Source organism: Melopsittacus undulatus, chromosome 9 (genome assembly GCF_012275295.1).
Source record: "Melopsittacus undulatus isolate bMelUnd1 chromosome 9, bMelUnd1.mat.Z, whole genome shotgun sequence".
Lineage (NCBI taxonomy): Eukaryota > Metazoa > Chordata > Aves > Psittaciformes > Psittaculidae > Melopsittacus > Melopsittacus undulatus.
Window position 1 is genome coordinate 27,086,524 of NC_047535.1, and position 24,842 is coordinate 27,111,365.

General features: G+C 41.6%; 1 protein-coding gene across 1 annotated transcript in view; it reads right to left on the reverse strand.

Moving 5' to 3' along the window:
• Positions 1-24,842, reverse strand: part of PTPRG (protein tyrosine phosphatase receptor type G) — a 405,849-nt gene that overhangs the window by 96,801 nt on the left and 284,206 nt on the right. The window contains exons 7-9 of the mRNA XM_034065923.1: positions 19,423-19,489; positions 8,551-8,708; positions 3,358-3,550 (exon numbers count right to left, since the gene is read on the reverse strand). Of these exons, the coding sequence (XP_033921814.1) occupies positions 3,358-3,550; positions 8,551-8,708; positions 19,423-19,489 (418 nt within the window). The remainder of the gene's footprint in view (positions 1-3,357; positions 3,551-8,550; positions 8,709-19,422; positions 19,490-24,842) is intronic.

Genomic DNA, 24,842 nt, shown 5'->3' on the forward strand with positions numbered 1-24,842 from the left:
CTACACTATTTTGAATTAGCTAAATATTTTCACCACCTTGTATTCTGATGATTGAAAACACCTCCCTCCCTTCATTGCCTCTTTTCAATTAAAAATGAGGAGGGAGAGGAGAGTTGACTGCAAAACAAAAAGTTGTTAACATTCGCACTGGCTAACACACTGGACCCAAATGCACTGACAGGTTTGGTTTCCATAAAATAGTCTTTCCCAAAAGACGTTTTATTTACCAAATGCCACCGCTTACAGGGCTTTTCCTAAGGAAACAGTCAGAGCACTGGGATAAAGCGAGGAGTAGCTTTCCTCTAGCGTATCTGCAGGTTATGCTGCTGATCATGGTTCTATGACCTGAGGGAGCTTTGATAGCTGGGAGAAAAGACAATCCTGTTCAGTGCCAAACTGTTCAGGATAGTGCATTTGTGAATGGGAACAATGCAGAGCTGCACTGCTTTGTGCTGATTTGAAATTCCCTATTCACCAGGGAATTCTGAAAATGATTCTGAAAGTTATGCAAATTGCTCTGGGCACATTTTCCTCCCAAATAAGAAAGGCTTACATAATGAACACTGCACTGTGTTCCAGATTAGCAATACTGCCCACAGACTTAATAGAGTGTGACAGAGGAAACAAGCTGCAAAGATTCACACCGACAAACCAGCCCAAACTTCCCCTCCAGAGCTGAAGACCATCACGAACCATATCACCCTGCAGCAAGTAAAAGACACATTCTTGTGACCTTGCCTTTTTCTACAACACATAAACCTAAGGACAGGGAGGGCAGACAACAGCCAACATGGGACAGCCATTCGTCACATTGCTTAATGCAATGTGGAAAGCATTGAGATGCAACTGTAAGGTGTGCAGAAGGATCTGCATAAAAATAAATGTGTTATGCTAACCCTACACTCTTATATTTGGCATGCCAGACTGCCTGGCTGAGCAGCACTCTGCGCTCAGCTCCTCAGTACTTTTGCATGAATGACACTATTTATAGAGAGGCACTGTATTTACTAGCTGAATAAACAATAGGTATTGCTTTCACTCAAATATTATGACTTCAACTCCTTTTATTTATATGTCAGTAGTTCAGAACATGCAGTGGACCAGGCACATCATCACTGTTCACCTTTGTCAAAGAAGGGGCCAGAAACATCCATGTTGTTATATCTCTGGAACAGCTATAACTCATCTTGTAACCTTTGGAGGATACGCTACAATCCATTTCATGTTAGCGACACTGCAGCAACCTATTTATTTTTGAGTTAGTGAAAAAAATGCACCTATTTGCAGTGTCCCCTGGTGTGCACAGAACCCAAAAAGTGACAAGTTGACAGAGTCTGTACAAAAAGACTGGCTGCCCAACCATTAGCCTCCTGTTGCAAAAGCTCAAGGGAAAACAAATCACCAACTCTAGCATTATCCATGCCATTAGATGGCATGCTGAATGTTGTCAGATCACAGGAAGTGCATGCCCCCCAACTGAGAGGCTCTCTTGAACATGTCCTAAGCTTGAATTCCCAGGCAGGCATGAGTACAGAGCATTAGAGTACCTGGACATGATGGAAGAGGACCCAGACAGAATCACAAACCAGTCCCCAAGGATGCAAGGTATCAAGCACCCAGGCACCAACTTCTCTAAACATGGACTAATGGCTGTGCAGCTCCCTTGCTCCTGTAGACTGGCTCACATCATGTTAACTAAGCCATATGTGCTTGGCTGAATCTGGGCATTGAGAGTTCTTAAAGATCGGAGTCAATGAGAATCTTTCCAATTATTCAAGTGCTCCTTTGACATCAACACTTCCAACTCCAAGGTCAGCTCACTAACTACAGACCTTAGTGTTTATAGTGGTCTGTCAAAATTGTGGGTCTTAGTTACTTAGTATGTGGGCGAAAATCACCTAAAGCAGTTTTATAATCCTAAAAACCATCCAGTGAGTCAAAGAATATGCAGGCATGTGGCCAAAGCAGTAAAATCTTCTTGAATGTTATACCACATATACCAGAGGTATCTTAACTGCACTCAAAATGAAAACTAGTCAGTTTTGTCACTTCTAACATAAAGCAACCGAATAACTTTCATCACTATTCTGGGTAAGTAATACATACACAGGATATACAGGACATACTGAAGAAATACATACTGACACATGTTGCTGTTAAAACACTGATTGAAAACTGCAGGCCAGAGGAGCAGAGCGCAGCAGGGTTTCTTCATTCCCAAGACCTCCTCCTCACTTCTAACGTAAATACTCCACCCCAAGGATGCCTTTAACATACATGAGATTTGTGTACGTGTATATTTTATATATATAAATATGCATGCTCACAGAATAATGAGCCCTGAGGAATACACTCTTCCAGTACTCCCTTGGGAAGGTGAAGTTGCTGAATGCAGCTGTTTTTATGATTCATATAATCTAAAAACTATACTTTCTCTGCCTGGCCAGGTGAAAATGCCAGGTACGAAAGGGAAGCTTGTAAATATGCTTAGCTGTTTCCTTCTGGCAAACTGCCCTTCTCTTCTTTACCTCTACCCAGAACTGGTTCAGCACCAGCCACTTCTCGAGACTGAAGACAGGGAAGTACATGTCATTCTCCTACCTTTAAATAACACCATTCAATAAAATAAGGGCAAATAAAGGTGGTAAATGATATTTATTTCTGGTCTTATTTTATCCAGCACACATTTCTATCAGAATTGTTCAAGTGCTCCTCTAGCCAGGTCTGCCTGTGCCAACATGGCTGCAACCTCCCTCTCACCCCCCTCCATCCAGCTCATTATCTAGTGTCTGACAGAAGCAAGCGCCAGCCACTCTACAAAAAGGCACATGAAACACTCCAGCAAGACATCAGAAAATCACCTGCCTGTAAGAAAGTTTTTTCTTCACTGCCACCATTACAAACAGATTGATGCAAACGCTGACTTAAAAGGTCGATGTCTCTTCAAAAGTCTCGTTACTGAAAAAATGAAACCCATAACCATATCTGGGTATGCTTCCTATTCAAACATGCAGGGAGCCAGTGCTAATGGGGCTGAAATTTCATCTCTGATCTTGTCCCTTCCTGTTTCTCTTTTTGGCAGGGATCACTAAGGTCCTACAGCCAGTTGGCAGAAATAGGGACACTGCCAGCATATTCTGGGGCTTTATTGCCATGGCACCTTGTGACAGCAAGTTCCACAGGTAATTGCAGGCACCCACAGGTCTAGGTCATTTATTGACACTTACCAACAAGGAATTCCTGCTTAACCTCCACTATTTCTTTAGTAGCTTGCAGCTATCCTTGACACCATTTGATGACAAAGGAGACAAAAAAATTTCCTATTAGTCAAGTGCAATATTCATAAGTGAAATCTACCTTTGGAAGCTTCTGTGCCGAGTGGATTTTCCAAGAGGTCTGTCATATCTTGTCTCCAAGCATCCTTCACGGCAGACTTGGACACTTTTCTGTTGTTCAGTCTTTGCTGTGGTCGGAAGTTATTCCTCAGGTACTCCACGGACTTGACGTGGTCTTGCTGTTCAGTGGTGAATATGGAGTAGAATGCCTCCAGCTGACCACAGCCATCATGGCAGGGGAGAGAAAGGATATTAATTAGAAAAACAATGTACTGAAATCTGGGGGGCTGATAAGAAATTAAAATGGTAGGAAGTTAAATGTTGATGCCAAGACTGATAAACCACATGGGAATTCAGGCTGCCCACTGAAATCACTGCCAACTGCCTTATCTCAGCACAGCGCTTATCCTGCCCAACAAGGGAAGGCCTTCTAGCAACCTGCGGATGTCTGTCATGGGCAGGGAAACATGTACCTTTAGACCCCTGGTCTGGAAGGATTTTGTTTGACATGGCCTTTCCAAGCCCTCCTCACCCTGGCACTGCTTTGTTTCAGAGCATCACGTCAAAAAGTGCTTCTAGGTTATTCTACCCCAAGAGCCTTCTCCAGGGCAGGGCAATGCTACCTTGTCTCTAAATAACATATGAGGTTTAGCTGCCAGGCTAATTATTGCAGCACTTTAGGCGCAGTTAGCATAGATTCCTCTTGGAATACGTTTCTTCTGTTGGATTCATATTTGAGATATTTTTTAATAATGGATTAACCTGTAAGGAAGAACTTTCCTGTTACTTTAAAACTTAGTATTGCTTAGAAAGAAGTATCTTGTGAACTAAAGTGGAAATGTTTTCAGCTGAAGTCTTTCTCATAGCTATCAAGTTCAGTATAGCATTTGCTAAGAGTTTGTTATCATTCACATCCAGAACTGGAATGAGTTATGTTGCTGCTGGAACAACTAAGCATGACAGAGCTGAGAAGGATTCAATTGCAATACTGTTTGCATAAACATCAATTACAGATATTGATAATATGGATTTTGAGAGTACAGGATCTGGCCCAAAACTTTAAAAAGGGGGCTTGAATTACACTCATAGCTTACTGACAGTTCATTTAGAAAGCTACGTCCTTTTCTTCAAGTGCATCTGCTCTAAAAGCTATAGAGAAGCTGTCAGAGTCCTGAAACTTGCATCTAGAAACAGCGATCATTGTAGCTTCAGTTTACAGTACTGATAAAAACAAAGAAAGGTGTAACAGAGTAGTTAAGCACCTCCACTGACTCAAGAAGCACTACCATTAATTTCCCTTCAAACCAGTAACCATAACCCCATTTTGCTGCTGCTACCCACCCTGTCCAGTCTGTTGGGCTTGACGATGGTAGTTATTAGGCTGAAATTTGTACAAATCCCCTGACCTCCAAGGCAGGAGTGAGTTAATTTTTACACATTTCAGTCCAACTTAAGTCCCCATGGAGTGGGTGATGCATTGAGCCAGCTGATGGAGATATGTATAGGAATGTTACCCAATGTACTTCATGTGGGAGCAGCACACGGATAGCAGGAGGGAGAACGAATGGACCTCACAGCTCTAATCCTGAGTTTGGCAACTCTGCACTACAACATAAAACCAAGGGAACCGAGCCCTGCTACTGGCAATCACCTCTGAGATAATAGCACAAATTTTATGTTTTTTAGTAGTAGCTTCCCCGTAATCACAACTACTTTTACTGTAAAAGCAGGGAAACTGAGGCAGGGGGCAGCAGGAAGGGATCAGCCAGTGACCAGTTCCCATCGCAGGCAGGGAGCTCAGGTACCTCTTCCAGCCTTGCAAGTACTGATGGTGGGATTTGGACTGTGCTTTTTCTGCATCTCAGATGAACAACCTATTCCTTGGTTCTCAGCTGCAATTCTCTCTCTGATTCTTCAGAGAAACACCTTGAAAAACCTTGAAAACCATTTCTAATTATTAACAGGAGCCCCTCAGAAGCATTGACAGATGGGTTAAAAATGGGATAAAAGGACTACTATCTTAGGCTTCTGTCTTCAGGGAAAAAAACCAACAAAACCAAGAGATGATCCTGCTATGCCCTTCTATGAAAGCACAGACCAAAACTCTTGTGAATATTTACATATCTTTTGCACTACTTATACTGGAAGCAGTTTTGATGAAGCCAGCTAAGAGGGCTTAAGGTTACTTTTTAAAAGCTCAGGATCTTGGGTAGCAACTGCTTCTCTGAAGTTGAGTCTCTCGGCTTACACATCCATGACATTAATTGAATTTTTAAACTTTCAGAGAGAACTTTTACAATATTTTCTTCTGCCATGCTACCTTGGGGAGGTATAATTGCGTTTTAACAACTGCCAATTCAAATGTGATTTTTAACCTTCCCCTTTTTATGTGTTGAAGTACAGATAAGTCATTTTAACTTCACTTTTACTATAAAAATATTATCTACATAAATGAGAAATTAATTTATCTATAGCTGCTAGAAAAGAAAGCTGCAGTCAAGGAGCTACATTCATGCTCTTCAAGGAGTACAAGAGCTCCTGTTCAGCAGAAGAAATGAAAAGCTGTTGTAAGACTATTGTAGATACAGGGAAACCTGATCTAAAACTCCAAGTCGTGTAATTACAAACCATTAAAGCCTGATATGCACAGTCTTCTATGGGTTGGATATACAAATGGCAATTAAAAATACTGAAACTGTTACAAGCACAATGAGATACTCTGAGGTTTGCATTATAAGAGATAATGCCATGCTTTGGGTCACTGAATGCACTTAGCTTTCCAATGCATCTGCAGGGTGACACAGCTTGTCCTGTTTTGTTCTCTAATTATCAGGAAAGACTATGATGATGGAGCACTGAGAATAATATAGAGAAGCTTCCACAATTGGACCACTTTAGTACTGTCCTTTTTACAGCAAGGTATTTCAAACAAAAGCAAGGATTTAATAGGAATGGCAACAAAGCTTAAACAATATCACTTTCCTCCTCTGGGATCACAGGCTGCTTCATGGGGTTTGTGATAAAGAAGGTTAAACTATGGCAATGGATTATATTGCACTGTTGCTGTTAGAGGAAAAAATAATAATCATAGTGATGGCAGGGTGGCAGGCTTTTAAAATACACCCATCTAGAGCTGCCAAGGAGAAGAGTACTATTACTTATTCCACATGTGTTGTAGTATCAATGAAAGTCTGTCTACACACAAAATTCCCAGCCCTTCAACCTCACATGCATGCATAAAGCAGCACAATGCCAAATTTTACAGGCTTGACTTGGCACCGTTATTACCGTACAGCACAGGAAAGAAGCTATGCCAGGATAAAGTACCTTTATACCATTAAAGTGATGGCCATAATTGGGATTTACCAGTTTATTTGCATTTGTTTAGAAAGCAGAAAGTCATGACCCACCTGATGCGTATACAGGGGATAAAACTGAGCATGGGCCAAGCTCCCAGCCACCAAATAATAAACAGTAAACTTATTGATGTAGGGAGAAGCTACAAGGGATAGCAAGTATCCTGCAGGCAAGGGCAGAATTCAAAATGATCTTGACAATCAGCCTGGAAAAAACAAAGGGTTCGATTCAACCAGGACCATGTGCAAAGAGTCCCATGCTGCAGCCAGAGCCACGGGTACAGGAATGCATGACATGCTCAGCACTGCTAGAGAGGGTGCTGGGGAAAGCCTCTAGCAATAGGGCTCCCGCTGGCCAGGAGATGAACACGGGTAAGAACATCATGCTTTTGTGAAAAGGGAAAAATAACATCAGCAAGGGGGGCTGGACATGTGAATCCTGCCATGGCCCTCAGCCTTGGGAGGGTCCTGGCCCAAGCACTGCGACTAGTTTTGAATACAGTACTTCGAAATTAATGAGAATCTACAGGAGAAGCAATGGGATCCAGAAAACATGAAAAAAAGTCTGAAATCTCTGAGAACCAGCATGGGTCAGTCAGCATCACCCAGTGAACTGTTCACTTAGTTTTACAGAATTGTGTATCTACTCTGCTCTTGTGAGACCCTACCTGGAGTACTGCATCCAGCTCTGGGGACCTCAACATAAGAAAGATATGGAGCTGGTGGAGAGAGTCCAGAGGAGGTCACAAAGATGCTCCGAGGGCTGAGGCAGCTCTGCTCGAGACAGGCTGAGAGAGCTGGGCTTGTTCAGCCTGGAGAAAGCTCAGAAGAGACCTTAGAGCAGCTTCCAGTGTGTAAAGGGGCTGACAAGAAACCTGGAGAGGGGCTTTGGACAAGGGCCTGTAGGGACAGGATGAGGGGAATGGCTTTAACCTGACAGAGGGGAGATTGAGATGAGCTCTTAGGCAGAAGCTCTGCCCTGTGAGGGTGCTGAGGTGCTGGCAAAGGGTGCCCAGAGAAGCTGTGGCTGCCCCATCCCTGGCAGTGTTCAAGGCCAGGTTGGACAGAGGGGCTTGGAGCAACTTGCTCTAGTGTAAGGTGTCCCTGCCCCTGGCAGGGGTTGGAACTGGATGAGCTTTAAGGTCCCTTCCAACCCAAACCACTCCATGATTCTATTTGAAAGGTCTGCTTTCAGTGGCTTTTGCCAGTTGATAAAAAGGAAAACTAACTTCAGCAGAATGGCTTTCTGAAGCCAACAGTCTCACAATGTCAAAATACACCTAACTGGTAAACATCTGATTCCATCCAGCCATTTCTTGATCAGGAGCATTCTTCTCCAGACAAATCACAGACATTGCGACTATTTGCATTAAAAGCTACTATGTGCTAGTTTTAAAGATTTGTGCACCAGCTCTCTGAGCCCATAATGGCAGCTTTACTGTGTTGTAAAAACAGTTAAGCATGGAGAATTAATGGAAAGATGTCTTTTCTACTGTAATTAGTTCAAATTACTAAATCTAAGCAGAACTGAAATCACTCACTTTACTTTGGAAAGAAAGTTTCAATTAAAGAGAATAAAAAGGAACTCCATGTAAATATTTATATCATCGCTTAATTTAATCTTAACAAAAACAATAGCAAATAAATCACTGAAAGGAAGCCAGGTTTCATGTTGTACTGTCTTCTTAAGAGCAATGGCTCACATTCAGAAACAATATTACTTAAGAGAATAAAAGGAATGACCAACACTTCCTTTTTTGTCAACAGAAACGTTTTTTGTTCTCAAAATTAACGGGAGGTTTCGAAAACACTGTTTTAAAGAGGACAAATCAAGAGATGGGCAAACAAAATAAACACACCTGATGGTAAGAGATGGGAACGGGCTTCCGGAAAACAATCCACTCCACAATCTCGCTACATGGAGGAGTAGTCAGGGAACCTGCGTAGCGGTAGTAACTCCCCAGCGACGTTGGCAGGAGCTCTCTCAGCACAAAGGGATCCAGAAAGGTCTCCTTCTCTGCAGGGAAGATTGACAAGCAGAATTACACTTTGGTTCTTTTTACGTGTCTTTAAAGCAGTTGATAGGCAGACTAACAAGGTGTAACGGCAACATGTTTTATCATATATATATATATAATGAAAGGTGAAAACACCCTATCAGGAAGTCTCTGTAAGAGTTGATGTGTTGATTATTAAAAGAGCAGCTAAAATGCTAGTCAATCCAATACCGACCACGCACACTCTTATTTTGAATGTGTGCAGGTGTGAAGTGCCCTTGTTATCCCACCGGTTTATGCTAGAAGTAACACCATGTTTAGTGGCTTCAGCACTCAGTAAACGGCTTTTCAGCTTGATGGCAGTGAGGGTTCACCATGACCCAGCAGGGGTACAACCAGGCTACAGTGGTCCTGCTTGCTGCTGCCTGACCACGGAGCATCAGTTAGCTTATCCATCCCATCCGCACCAGTGAGGGAAAGGGATGGAGGAGCAGGGTCAGTTCCTCAGCAGACTGCTGAGATGGAGAAGGCAGCACGATGCTGAAGAAATTAGCTTCAAAGGTAAAACTACTGCCACTTCTCCCTAACCCAAGAAACTCCCTTCCCAGGGTCCATCAGTCTGGGAACAAACCCTTTGCTCTGAGAAGCTCCTTGGACAGCCTGAAATGCAAACCTAAGAAGTGAAAGCGTTTAGCTTCAAGTAACAGTGACAAGCTGGTAATATTTAACACTGTGAGGAAAAATAAATAAATGAAAGGAGGGAATGGCTGCAGGCAAACAATTTCCCTGCCATCCCTGAGCATTTATCCTCTGCAATATAAGTTGACTCACAGGCCAGAGCTCCCTCTCAGCCTGTGCAAAGGTGTTCACTGCCTCAGGGCATGTGGACACGTGAGGCTTTTCCATACATCTCTATTCATCACTTTCTCCGTGTCTCAAACAAGAGTACACATGTAGGTAGCAGGAACTCTTCTCTTCCCAGCTCATCAGAGCTGCTAAGCAAGCCTGCTCCCCTTGCAACAGAGCAGAGAAGCAGGTAGGCTGGTGATTGACACACACGTCTTCCAAAGTCAGGAGGAAAAGAAAAAGGATGGAGTCTGCAGAATTCAATTCCACAGCATCCCACAGCTCTCTACAAGTCTTGATCAAATCACGAGGTGCCTATACCTCTGAGCAGCAGCCTGATTGTCAGGGGAATTTGTTTCCTCCACTGCTGCTGCAAGGTGCAAACACATGATGCACTTCAGACATCTTCCAGTCTTCTGCCCAATATCAGTGTCTTTATAGCTCTTAGCATTCCAAAATACAAGGAATTCTATTAAAGTCATAGTACACATTGAGACAGAAAACAGCAATCTCTTCATTAACCATTTCTTTTAATCCAAGCAGATATAAACCAGTTCTGCATCTCCAAAAAGGAAACAAATGATAGACCACATTTTTCGTTTTCATAGGATACCTCTGGGAAAAAAAGTGTGCTGAGATAATAAATAGTGAAATATATATGATTGGTCAAAGTTCAAAGAGATTCTAATCAAGGAGTCATAATCACAGCAAAAAGGTCGTATTTAATTTGACTGCCTTATTTTTATGCAGAGAAAATTGGTTGGAAAAACTGCAAACTCAGTCACAGGATTTGATTTCCGAATGCAGCACACATACATGGGCACAGCAAAATGATATGGGTTTTCTATTTAAGAACCTGTCTCTCTCTATATGGAAGCTGAGCACACAGTGGACTGCTATGAATCTAAAAGAGCATTAGAACATGCAACCATCCTCTTTGCGTTAACAGCCAGCAACTATGTATGAAACAGATGGGAGGTGGATGCACACTTTGAAAAGAGCATTCCTCCTGTATTTAAGAAAAAAATGTTTCAGTTAAAATTAACAATTTAACTATTTTTAGCTTTTATAACCTTGTATTTAGATTGACGGGATCACTTCAGATGCTGGATAAACATTCTGTGAGAAACAGAGAATATGAGGTATCCCTTTATCAAGGGATGGCAGGAGAACGAAGCTCATTTTACACTTTCAAGGATTTTTGTGCCATGTGCTGACAATATTATATTTTAATAATTAATTGTTCATCAAAGGAAAAGATGAAGAACAGGGATGCTAAATTCAAAGTTATTCAAATTGAAAACATGAATAATGCATGACTTTTATATTAAATACACACTGTATTAAGTAGTCTACATTTCATCCAACTCTGTCTTTCATTTTTAAACATTTTGAACTACAGTATGAATAATCAACTAAGGGAAGCTTATTTAGACAGAGAAATACCTTATTTGAATGCAAACTGGTAGTATCCGACTATGATTAAATTTTGGTTATCAATTAGGGAGGGTTTTTTTTCCAAAGCATTTGGGAAGTCACAGTCATCTGCGAGAAACAGTATTTCTTGAGGAAAAAGCAGCTTTGCTAATACACAGTTTAAGTGGGGCAGGGTGTGCTCCATCTGATTTTTTATGACTATAAGCAATGCTTTATGTTTTCATTAATGAATTCCAAAGATTAAAAAAATACACATAATTGGATTAAAATGACTGCTAAAATAGATGATAATCAATTGATTATGCTTTAATAACCTAACATTTTGAAAACAGACCATTCATTTGTATCGCTTCCATAGAGACGCACAGTGCAGAGTTTTAGAATTAGAGCCACAAACAGACTTTCTCATGAAGCTTAAGGAAATTTAGAAATTCAAGAATCAACCTCCCATATCCTTCAAGGGAATGCAGAAACAGTAAATGCCATGAAGTTATGTTCCTAAGAGCTTGCAACCATTTTGAAAATGTGATTTTGTAACTTCAACCTTAAATCAGTTATTGTGGTTAAAACTGCAATGAGAATAATTTGCAACCTAAGCAACAGCATTCACTGAATATGGTAGATATATTTATATACATACACTCAGAAATGTATGTATCTAATTCCCACTAAATGGGAAAGAACAAGGTTGAGAATAATATCAAACATTTCTTCACCATTTTATGACTAGCTCCTATTTTCTATTTTCAGTGTTTGGTACAGGAACAAACTGGCCCTGGAAGGCTGGGAATGGAGGAGCAGGGTGAGGAGTTCCAGGAGGGAGAAAGCAGACAAAGCTGAGAACTACATGATCTACAAGGCAGCATTTGCTGACAGGTGCTGGGAAATAACTGGCAGACAAAAGCAGTAAAACACAGCAATGAAAACATACGTTCACCTGCAAATACTGGTGAACAACTGCAATCAGTGCTGCAAAACTGACCCGTGAACCACCTGATTGTTCTTACACCCAAACCAGAGCCTCACTGAAGCATCTCTTCGGCTGCTCCTTGCCCTACTCCCACCTCAGCACCTGAATGCAGACAGGCACCCAAGCAGAAAATAAATGACCAGGAGATCAGAGCCCCAGAGATACAGCCCTAGAGAACATCCCTCAGGGAAAGCAGCAATAAATGTGCTGCTGCACCCACCACTGCCAGGCAATGCAGAGAACAGAAGCACCCCAAACATCCACTAAGATGCTCCACTAACCCAGCGCAGCATTTATTAGCAGTTAACAAACAGCAATACTTTGTTCACAGCACCAAGGCTTGTAGAAACATGTCCACTCTAATATTTCCAAAGGAAAAATGGGTAAGTACCACAGATTCATTGTTGACAATTAAGACAATGAATGTGACATTTAAACTATCCAGTGCTCCACAGCATGAAAGGACAATATTGCATTTTAGCTCTTACATTCACAAAAAACAATTAACAGAGCCAGCTAGTAACATACTTGACCTTCTGATACAACATTCATGTCTACCTCTTGGACCTTCTCCCATAACAGTAATAGGAAGAGTCACAACCAGTATATTTGTTGTTTGGACTGAAAAACATCCCCACTATTTTGCATGGCACCAAAGGCCATTATTTGTACAACCCAAAGTCAGAGCAATTGCAGGCATGCTATAAAAAGCTGACCTATTTACACTCTTTATTTGTCAAGGCATCACCACCAGATGTGAACTAATACTGAATTGTGCACAATAGTTTTCCAAGCAGAGTTAAAAATCAGATCTTAAAAGAGATACCAGAAGTGAATCTCCACCAGCTACTGCAGTTTTCACAAGCTGATATCAGCAATTATTATATTGCAAGAGCCATCAGTCGAACATTTTGAGTTCAAGGACTGACTTGCTAAAAATATACTCTGTAAAATGCTGGATAAAGATAGACCTGAATCTTAACCAAATCACTGCAGAGTAAGAGGCTTCTGGAGAGATGCAGGTAAACAGCACACAACTATATGTGATCAAAACCCTTTTAAAATCTAACAGGAACTTGGATTGGAGATCACAAGAAAATAACTATATGCCAAGTTCATTTATATCTCATGGAATGCGTTGGGACTTTCATCATGCTTTTCAGTAAGAAAACAGGAACTTGGCTGCAGTGAAAACAATATCTTAAAATGAGCTTATTTCCAAAATTAACGTATGTGCAATGCCTGATAGGTGGAAACGTCACCAGGCTCTGCTCTGAATAACTGAAATCTGCAATACCAATATGAAGAGCTTTGAAAGTCTCCCAAATTTGTTAAATAATGTTACTGCCAATTCCATTTGCACAATGAGCCAAGTCACTCCAAAGCTTCTGCATTCAAACGTTTAAGAAGCAAACACACAAAAATAATGGGAAGGACACCATGTCGCACACCCACTGAGCCAGAACTCCCCAGATAAAGTTAAGCTGCACACCAGAGCCAGGGACTGGGTGCACAGGGGTGACTGGAAAGATGAGATTACAAACAGTATATGCTATTTTAACTGACAAGATCAGCAGATGAGTACTTGCTGTGTAAATCCAGCAGTTTCTGACAGCCCCCTGTACTCAGGGTAATTCTTGTCATTTATTGTGCAATTATTTTTCTCACTTTTATTTAGGTTTTAAAAAAACAGGGCCTCTGCTAAACAACAGGGAACTGTAAGGACACAGAATGCACAGCATGGCAAGAGGAAGGGAATGAGATAATAACACAGTCCTGCAGGGTAATTTAATCTGAGACAAGCAGTGAGTAGTATAAAAAAGGAGGAGGTAAAAAAAAGGCAAGGTCTCCTATGCAAAAATAAAGAGATGTTGAAAATTTTGATGCCAGCTGTTGGTCTGAGGCTTAATTTTTCTCCCTCCCCCTCTTAAAACAGCTCAGGAGGAAAAGGTTTAGCTAGGAAGGAGAGGTCTTAACTCTCTGAACAAGCCAAAAGTAATTCTGAACCTTTAATGCTTAAGCACTGCTGGTTCTAGACAGGGTTGAGACAAAAATCTCACCTGAGGCAGAGGCGCATGTTGAGACAAGGACATGGAAACAGAAATACAGAATGGGCACCAGCGATAGGAAGAAAAAGAAACCACAAGGAGTTTAGAGAGGAGGATCCCTGGAACAAGCTAGACCCTGGAGGAGGTAGGGTGAAGTGAGGCAGAAGTGGCCATAGGAGCATGGGCTGTTCACATCTGCTCCAGCACAACTGCACGTTCTCAGACTTCACCACCCCTCTCTTCTCTGCAAATATCCTTAAAACCCACCAGCAAAGCACCCAGCTCCTTCCCCCCACAGCTGCTTTGTTCACATTCAGCATCAACCTTAATTCTTAATAACCGCATGAATTAGTTTTTCTATGCAATTTATTAATCCTATGTTAGCTTGCTGGTTTTAGCAATGACCAACATTGCTTTCGGTAGAGCAGACAGGTGAAGGACCAGAGATTTCCAACACTTTCATCACTTATTCTTTTAAATCATAGAGACTCCTGCAGCTATGCACAGAGCTGCCCTATATAAAGGTGTGAACTTATCACCTCTGCTCTCATCTTCATTTCCCACTTCCCTTCTTCTCCCCTTTGATTCACAGCAACAGTGTCCTGGCCCCTTTCACATGGCCACTCTGGCTGTGAACACAAGAACTGATCAGAAAACAAAAGAATACATCCCTGAGGAAACAGAAATGCTCCTCCACATTTCCTTCTCAGTTTAACACATCACGCTGCTCCCCCTTTGATGGCCTTCCTTGCTCCAAATTGGGCTGCTGCGTGCTTCAAAGTTTTACTTTAGAAGTCCCACAGTATCACATCTCACCCTCAACCCTCTCCCCCGCCTTTCTTCTCCACAACCCCTGGATATTTGGTGCAGAAAGCAAACAGCTTGTCAGGTGGTGTTATGGTTAAAGTTAAAAACAAAAGCAAAAACCTGTCATGCTGCTTGTTTTCTTGTTATTTTGCCTTCTGGTGTGACAGATCCACAGGGTAACTAACACTGTCTGGATTGCTTCCTTTTAGTGCTGATTTATTTTAACAGGTTATTCACTGATTTTTGTCCAGGACAAGTGAAGAGATGTGCAACACATTTACTCCCTTTTCTTTTTCATTTTGGTCTTCCCAATAGCCCCTGAAACTTTGGTGGTCGCAACCAACTTGCCTGAACACCTCTCACCCATCTCGAGGGAGACCTGAGATCAGACTGTGCTCCATGCTGAGCTTAAGTTATGGCATTTTAGCAATACAGAGGTTTTCTTCCAAAACCTTTTTTAAACAAACAAAGGTTCCTCTCTTCCCCTCACCCCACTCCATGTTCACAAACAAGCAACAGACGCCATCAATTCACTTTGTACCTAAGCTTTTGATCTGGCTACACTTTGATTTTCAGTACTCGCTTTTGACAAGGAAGGGAATAAGAGCCCCATTTTTTGTGACATTAATAGAGGCTTTTCTGCTGTGGTAATTTATTTGTGCTCTGCTAATAATTTTCTGCTGATCTGTGTAGATTCTTAGTGACAAGACACAGGAGAACAGGACAGACTGTCAAAACATGGTTTCCATCACCTTGAAGGTTTTTCCAGGGGCCTGAGGTAGTGTGGGATGCTGCTCCCATTTGTCTGTATGGGAAAATGGGACTGTGCAAAGCACCCATGCTCAGGCTGGGAGAGGAAAATGCACTGGGTGGAGAAGACAGCAGCTTGTAAGAACAAGGAAAAGGCACCACTAAGAAGCTTACATACAAAACAGTACTAAAAAGGGCAAGTCAGAGACAGCAGAGGTGGGGAAAAGCAATGTTTCTGTGCAACAGCTCCATCCTGCTAGATGCTCCTCTGAGATCTTGCTGAAGCATGTGGCAGACAAAAGCTTTAGTAGCCATTTTAATGCAAAGCAACTGTATAAAACATAACCTGGTATTTCACATTCCCCTATTCCCACAAGGGCACAATCGTTCTCTCTGAGCCCCTGGGAGCCTCCTCAGCTTTTGCACAAGAGCAGATCCATCCTGCCCTGTGCTCTTCAGTATCACAAGGAAGGATGAGAAGAGAGGTGCTGAGGGCAGTGCACCCAGCTGAGCACAATACAGCAAAACCAAGGCTGAAAAGACTGATTTGCAGCACCATGACCAGCCCATCTGTAGTGCAAGCGCAGCCAGGCACTAGTGACTATTACTTTACCTAATGACTCAACTTGAACTAAGGATGTGCACCATCCCACCATCTCCACTGGAGACCTTTCCCATCAGCTTTCATGATGAGAAAACCATTTGAAGAGGAGCTACAAAAGACCCTTGGTGGTCAGAGCTGAAAGATACCAGCATTTGGCATCACACAATCCCTATCACTCCTACCCACAGCCCATATCCCTCCTGCAAAGAGGGCTGCATGCTCCCAGCTGTCAGTCCCTGTCGAGCTCCATGGCAGACGCACGCTTGCCGCGCTTTGCGGCAGGGAAAGCAGGAGTGAGAATAACAGGCACCTCGCCACCAGGAGGTGTGACAAATCCTTGGCAGAGCAGAAACCCAAAAGCAGCTTTAAAGTCAGCAACAGGCATCTGACAGCTCTGGAAAGAGCCTCCTCAGTATTCCTGTGCCTCTACAATGCTCTGCCAGGGCGGGTGAGGGAGGTGGGGAGCATCGATGTGCTGGGAACACACTGTTTGGCAGGTAGATCCAGGACAAACCCAAATGCATTATCCTTGATCCAAGCATTGTTAGGTATTTGGTACATCGCTGCTTTTCCTTCCAGCTAAGCAACTTTATATGGCTGCTCATGTAAAATAAAGCTTAATGCGGCATTAAGATTCTACAAAATTATGCCTGGAGATGAGGAAACAAAGCGAACTCCCGAGTAGCAACTAAGCCTGTATTGATTTTTAGGTGCGTTTCTCTATCATTGTTACTAAGCTGGTGACACTGTGAAGGGCACAATTATTTATGTTCCAGCAAATTAGTAAGTAATTCAAATCCCTGACAAAATCTCAAGCAAAAATTGCTTTCACTTCCACAGAAAGTTCTTCTGACACTGGAATTGTTCACTTACCCTTGGAAGGGCACTGTAAGAAAACAAGGACTTCACAGGAAAAATGAAAAGCTATGCAAGAGAAATTCAAAACCAGCTCACCACCCATTAGTACCATCCCTATACCTAACTGAGGGTCACTGGATATGTCACCATTATGGGGACAGGCCAGCACGGGTGCTCTGTATGGTGTGGTGCAGACTGTAGTTCCCATATAGGACTGAGCCATCTAGTAGTACCACAAGGCAAATGAACTGAGGAGGATGATGGGTGCTTGTGTGAGTAACTTCCTCTTTGCACCTGAATGATTGTGAGGAAGAAGTGACTGTCCAGCACAACTCAAGGAGGATGCTCTGCTGTTTGGAGGGAGTGGGATATAGAAAACCAAAGAAGTCTTAAATGAGTAAGGTTACACCTTACATGAGGTGTGCTGAGATGAGGCACATGGGAGGAGCGAAGCTGAGGGGTTGGTGATCCCTTCAGGCAACAGAGGATATAAGAGAACAGTCTAACTCAATAACAAGGTAGTTATATCAATGTTCATATGTATTTTTGATTTCTACATTACAGATGTGTGCCTCTGTCCTGTGATGACCACCAAAAACCTACACGAGCAAGGAAATGTTCTAAAATGAAAAGAAACTTAGGGTTTCAATTTTGCCTTTCTCCAGCTCCTTTTGTTGGATTCCTGTTTGATCCAACCGCTCTATCCAAAAACCACAACAGTTTTCCACTGTATTTCAGCCAAAAAGTCCATGTTGCTTTAGGGTCCCAGTCAAATGCAGCCAAATGGAAAGCAGGAAGCACCTTTTCAGATAAATTCATAGAATTCTGCTTATGTAAGATTTAAGTGTATTACATCAAGAAAAGAAATGAGAGCATCTGGAATAAAAGCTCACATCTTTACTATTAACTCTATATAATAATATTAAAAGAGAGATATGAGATTAGAATCCTTCACTGATGCATTCCATCAATATTTAAGTTAAAGAGAACAATTTCTTTGAACAACAACTTTGTAGGCGGAAATTCCCTTACTCCAACCACCAAAAGAACATTAGAAGAGGCCTTTAATCAGGGCCTTTGAAACAGGAAGGAAAGCGAGATTTTCCTCTTTTTCTCTCTTAATGTTTTGAAAAGGAAACAAGCTATTGAAATATATCAAGTGATTTCCTTTACTTGAAACACTAGCAGCCTTCTGTGCACTGTGAGCCAAACTAAAATAAACGCCTTTTATCCACCCAGATTTTGCTACTGGTAGGCAGCACCAAGACAGACTAATCATTATGTGGTCAGGGAATCACAACCTTGGGACTATGACACATCCTACCCAAATCATTATTTTTGACAATGGAATAATACTCTTCAGAGACACTGGTGTGATTATCCACTTGTGGCTATTTTGGCTGCAGCAGCAAGGAGCAAGAGAAGGAGCAGGGAGGTGGCTAAAACACTGCCGCATGTGCAGGAGGTAAAGAGTCTTGAAGTACAAGGCAGGTAGAAAACAAGCTAAAAGAGATCCTGGTCCACTTAAATGGCTGCTTGATCTCAACGTCAAGCTGCGCAGCCACTGAAAAAACCTTGCAGGCCAACTCACCCTCACTCTACTTTTGCTAGCCTGCTTTGTTACTCAGTGGGAGCCAGATGCTGACATCTATTGGCTGGGAAGTACCTAGCAGTATTCCAGCAGATGCCTTTTGAATGAGATTATTAAAACTTTACAAATCATTATATTAAAATCTGACAAGAGCACTTCGGGAGCTGGAGCATCTAGATGCCATTGCTAATGATGCATTACCTGTGGTAAGTTTTCAAGAAAATTCCCAAGTAAAAACTGGTTATAAAAGTATAAAATGCATTAATATTTATTTTAGTACCTTCTATAAGTTCAAGGATAATAGGTTTATATTCATCAGAACAGCCGAATGATCATATTTATGTCAGCATGAGAAAGATGTTCATCTGCTGCACAGTTTAATTAATTTTCATAGATAGTTAATTTTCTGTTTCATTATCAGCTCCCTAAATTTGAAAGACAAATAATTTATAAACAAATAGAAACTTCAGAGAGGAGTATTTTTAGAGCAGGGAGAAGATAAATAGCAGGAGTGAAGCATCAACGCTGCCTTCGAAGTACTAATATGAATGATATATTGCAGTAGGGTTTGATTGATAACTTACGCATTCCAGAGCACTGACTGAAAAGAAACAAATTGTTTACTGTTAACCCCAAACCATTTTCAGGTAACAAATGACTCCGATCTTTACCAATCAAATAATAGCTGTGATGCCCTTAAATATCAGTGAATGAGGAATGTGCAAGCTCACCGCGTCCTTCCGGGGGTGACCTGATCCTTTAAGGACAATATTCCTGCCCTTCTCCCCTTCCCAGTAGGAAGAAAGTTTAAGTAGCTACTTACCATGATGTACAACACCCTTCAACCCATGGATAATGGGATCCAGCGCTGGATTGTCCCTCTGACTGACCTACAAGCAAAGGATACAGGACTGGTTACATCTATCCTGGCATCAGGGAGAACAGTCTCAGTTTAATCTTCTAAAGAGTTAAAAAAAAAGATGTTATCTAACAAGCTGCTTAGTTCTCACATTTACAGTGGCTCTTCAACAAATGCCAAAGCTTCATGCCATAGTAAAATAAAGAAGGTTAAATCAAAAGAAAGCATCCTCTAAAGTCATTAAAACATTAGCCATACTATCAGCCCAGCAAAAAGCCGCCCCTAAAACCAGAGAGCTGATTTTTCTCTACTTCTGCTTTCATAGAGGAAAACTGCTGTGATAAACAGAATTTATCTCAGATCAGTTCACCCCTTACTGATAGAGGAATAAATCTCATGTTGCCGGTGGAATCGGTGAAGCTGGATCCCTCTCAGCTGTAATGGAGCTAGGCCTTGGCATCTCGTCACTATTCATATTTTTACATTTATTTAATCTAGTGTCACTTGGACAAGGGAGAGCAAAAAAACCTTTGTGAGAGGATCTAGAAGAAATCTCAGATTTTTGACAATGTAATTGCCTGCACCACCAGACCAAAACCTGGTATCTTGCACTATTTCTTCTATCACCCAGCAATCATCTGTAACCTCTGCAACAGTGAAACCTAGCACCAGAGAGAGGAGGGGAAGGCAGCAGGAAGGATTAAACCTATTGAAGTCCACAACTTACAAATTAAACCCATCACTTCAGCACTTGTAACACAGCCAAGGAATTTACAACCAATAATGCAATTTTTTTAATCTTTTTCTTCTTTAGAGCTATTGAAGGGATAACTCCCAATTCCTGTGACCATGTTCCATTTTTAACACACTTCTCAATTGACTTTTAGGAAATAAATACTGATTTGTTCCTCATTCACAGGGCACATCTTTCTTACATTTTTGTCACTGGTCAGCATCAGAAGCCTGAGCAGTGTTGATCATTTTTGGACAGACTGCTCTCAGTGGGCACACACATCAAAAGCAACAGAGCTCCTCTGGACTTTGCTGCCTGCTCAGGATCTCAATGTCATGACGAAAACCAGAGCTGGATTCCTTTATGGGCACATATTAACATACGGGGAAAAGAGTGCAGACAAAAGAAAATACCCCTGACAGAGGACCTTGTGTCCCACAGGGAATGCGCTTTGGCACAAAGTGCAGGACCAGCTTCGAGGGCACTCTTATGAAGGGGACATCATTGACAACAGCACATCCGAAAATGCCTTATTGTAAAAAACACCCAACATTTTAATGGAGTGAGAAGAACACTGGAATCCACTGCCCAAGTTTCACAAGCACAAGCACGTTTCTTCTCATCCTTCCTCCCCATGACTAATTAGGAATCTTAGAAACCTCATTATGTTCTTAGCCAACTGCACTGAAAAAACCCACAACAAACCACCTTTCTTTTCTCTGTTTATTTGGCCTTTGAAGTATTCTGCTGTGTTCAGGACACATTTTCGTGCTCTTGTCTAGAGACAAAACGGTTGGGTTCAGTTTGGTGTTTTAAAGGAAACTGAAGATCCCTTTCTCATCACAGTACTCCAGAACTTCCAACAGTCAGGTAGGGCAAGATACGCAGTAAAATTATGAAAGTAGCAATAGCAGCTTTGAAATATACACAGCTTAGATGTTACTGACAATAATATTATGGGCCCTGAAGGCTGTAAACTCTTTGAAGCATGAACTTTTATATGGCCAAAGGGGAGGCTCTCTACATTTTGGATGCTGTATAAATAATAATCACAGTACACTGGACCCAATGACCCACTTTGTAGGTTCTGTCTGGCTTCTGGCAAATGAACAGTAAACACTAAAAATGCAGAGCTGTTGCAAGACAGGTTCCTACATCTTTTCCATTTATTCAGGTTTCTCCAAGCCATGGCTAACACTGAAAAACCTAAGAATCATTAAGAAACCCCCACAATTTAATACAAGACCATAAAAAACCTTGTGTTGGGCTTGAAAAATGTTTTATTTTTTGTTGCTTAAGCATAAGTAGGAAAGAGTTTGCTCTGTTTCTATTTCTGGTGACAGCTGCAATTGGTTTGAAGCAAGCAAATAGATGGAAAGAATCCTAAAGGTTAAAACTCTTCCTTTTGGGATTTTCTGTCAAAGTAGATCAATTCTTAATCTTAGTCTTGTCAGTGACCCTTTAATCTGGTGAGGTGCTATGTGCCTCAGTAGATCCTGCTATGCAACCTATGTGATAGTATGTTCTGCAAACGTGTTATGTTCTTCAACAGCATGAAATCAACAGTCGTGTTACTTCTCTGAGACCTGGAAAGCAAATGCTCCATGGACCTGTAATCATGTTTTCTCTGAGGGTATGGGGAGTGGAATCTCGTGTTTATTTAAAAATCACATGCAAACTAGTACCACTTGTGGGGATGTCAATTCAGACCTGTATGGGATATTGTCTTATTTTCCTTTGAGATGCTTCTCCCCTTTTCTGCAACTACTCACACACTGCTGTCCCCACTCCTCTACAACTGTTTCAGGATCTTGGCAAGACCATTAGAAATTTCCTGAAACTCTTCTCATTCCATGGAATGGTTCAAGCTTCAGAGCAAACCTTTTCTCACAGCTTTTTTGCTTCAAGTTCTTAAAAGCCCCAAACCACCCTGAATTTTCTTCCTTGTTTTTTTTTTTCCACTGCTCTGTATAATTTCTCTGCCTGTGTTCATAGAGAAACAGAGGTTTCTGAAAACCAAAATGCCAAGTTCTATCCCTACTGCTGTATGCCTCTGGTTTAACCGGCCTGGAGCTGGTTGAGATCAGAGATTCACCCATACAAGAATCCTGCCTCTACAAACAGATGATACTTAAAGAAGGGGGAAAAATAGGCTGAAGGAAAAAAGGACAAAAATATCTACAATAAGAAGTGTCCTTCTGACATCCTTTATGATTCCATGTCGTGAAGCTTGAGCTTGTAACCTTCTACAAACTGTTTTCGCCTTCTTCTGTTATGTAACACATATGAGAACAAAGTATTTTTTATTATCTTATGAATATACCCCTTAGGAAAATAGCAATGAATTCCTCAGATTGACTTTACATGCCACATTTCTCATGATGCCTTGGCTGTAGGGTTAGAGAAGGACCACACATCTGTAACTGGGTCTCAGCACTTGGGGTTCACCCAACACACACCTAACAAAGCTGTGGAAAGCTTTTCTTTTCCTGTGGGCTACGAGCAATGAGTTTCCCTCTCCTTCAAGAGGCCAACACAGAAGAAACATCACGAATGAGAACCTCCCAAGCACAGGAATTTAATGCACAAACACAAACCTGCTATGCTGCAAGTCATGAGCGTGCTGCATAGCAAATATTAATGGACAGATGGAAAAGTATCCTGAAATTGCTCTAAAATATCCACAGTACCACTATGACAAATGTTTCCTGAACAACACGCTTCTGCTAAAGACTAACACTCTATAGGCTTGCAGTAAACAGGATAAATAATGCTTGCGTGCATCATTTATAATTGAAAAATGCCTGTAATCCTCTTCAGCAGGAATAAATAGGTAACTATCACATCAAGCATAAGGGAAAAATAAACAAAGATACCATTAAGCAGTTACCTGTGCTAACAGAGCACTCACCATAGGGTAAATATGGGAGGAACATGTCATGAGGAAGCAAAATCTCTTTGTTTAGCATACCCTTTGGGTGACTTCAGTACCCAGTGCACCTGCTGTTCCAAGTAGAATGAACGGCTTGATGTTAATGCAATGAACAAAACAAGTGTTTAAATGTAGGAAAAGGTAATGCACAAGTGACTCCATCCTGCACTCATAAACTAGAGATGTTCTTCAGGTGAAGTCACGGTGGAAATCATTATCCCAGACAGCTTGCATTTACTTAGAGCTGCCACATCTAATGTGGGGACTGAGAGATGATTCATTCCTTGGTGAACAAGGCTGATCAGTCATGAACTCTATTGACAACAGCGTTAACACCTTTCAGCAGCACAACCTGTTGTCACCTTGCTTTAAAGTGCTATTCCTACAGCTTACCCTTAGGTTCAATAGGGTAGGTGGCAGGCCAAGCACTGTATCAGGATAATGCTATTAATATTCCAAATAGGAAAGTTCCAGCAAAGGAGCAGAGAAGTGTGAGAAGAGACAGACAGCACCACAGCTGACCATGGGCACACCAAGGTACTACTCTGTAGAAAGTCCCTATGCTACAGCAGTACTAAGTTTAGCATACCCCAATGAGTTAAAAACCAGTCCTCATTATCTATCATTCATTGTATCAAGCAGCTGAAGCTCTCTGTTAAGCTGATTATTTTATAGACCAAACTCAGAACTTCCACAATCCTCTGATTTTACAAAATCAGCAGACTTGTAAAGTGTTAAAAGTTATATCACATTCTATAGAATTTAAACCATATGGTAGAGGCATATGAGTAATCCATGACCTGTCTTTCCGCTGGAAACAGCTCTATAAAGCAGAAAAAAAAGAAGGCTCAGGCAAAAATTTTGAGTTTTCAATGCTTATTTTAGGAACAGAAACAAATAAAAGCAGGGGAAGCCCCAAATACACACTGAGGCAGTTAGAGAAGCCACACAGCAACACCAGATCTTACCTGCAAGACCCCTGCCCAAAGGGTCAGACTCCCCCCATTTCCCATGGCTCTGGGTAGCCTCTCTAAAAGCCAAGTTGTCCTCCCACCAACCAACACGACAAGGGCTGGGGAAAGCACCACAAAACTCTCTGACAATCACTGGTACTAGTGACCTTGTGAAAAGCCAGTGAATATTAATAGCTTGAACAGCTCAGGAGTAAAGAATAGACTTTTCCAAACATGAAATGGATCTGTTGCATTGAAGGATGTGTGGAAAAAAAGAACAGAATAAACCCCAACTATTTGGGGTGATACCAAATACAGATTTCTCTTTCACTTCCAGCTTAAAAAAAAAAATATGGCATTTAGACTTATTAAACTGTCATAGATTTGCAGCAACTGCTTTCAAGCTCATTAAATGGGCTTACAGACAGTACTGCAAAGCATCTCAAAGCAAAGCAGAATGCCATAGTCGGTGATATTGAAAGGCAAAATGACACACATTTTGTGCAAGTCAGAGGAAAATGAATGGCAACAATTTTGTGATACAGTACCTGAGCCTTTCCCCTCCGAACAGTGCTATGATTTACTTTTCTCTCCCACTGCAACATCTGGCCCTTGACTTGGAAACTAAATCTTCAATCTATCAAGCCTTACCCATCTGCTAAGTAAAATGGCCAAGACAATCTGCATGCCTTGAATCTGATACAGCCAGCTGCTCCCAGAGTGCTGTGGCATTAACATCCAGAGACCATCCTCTTGTGCTGTAAAG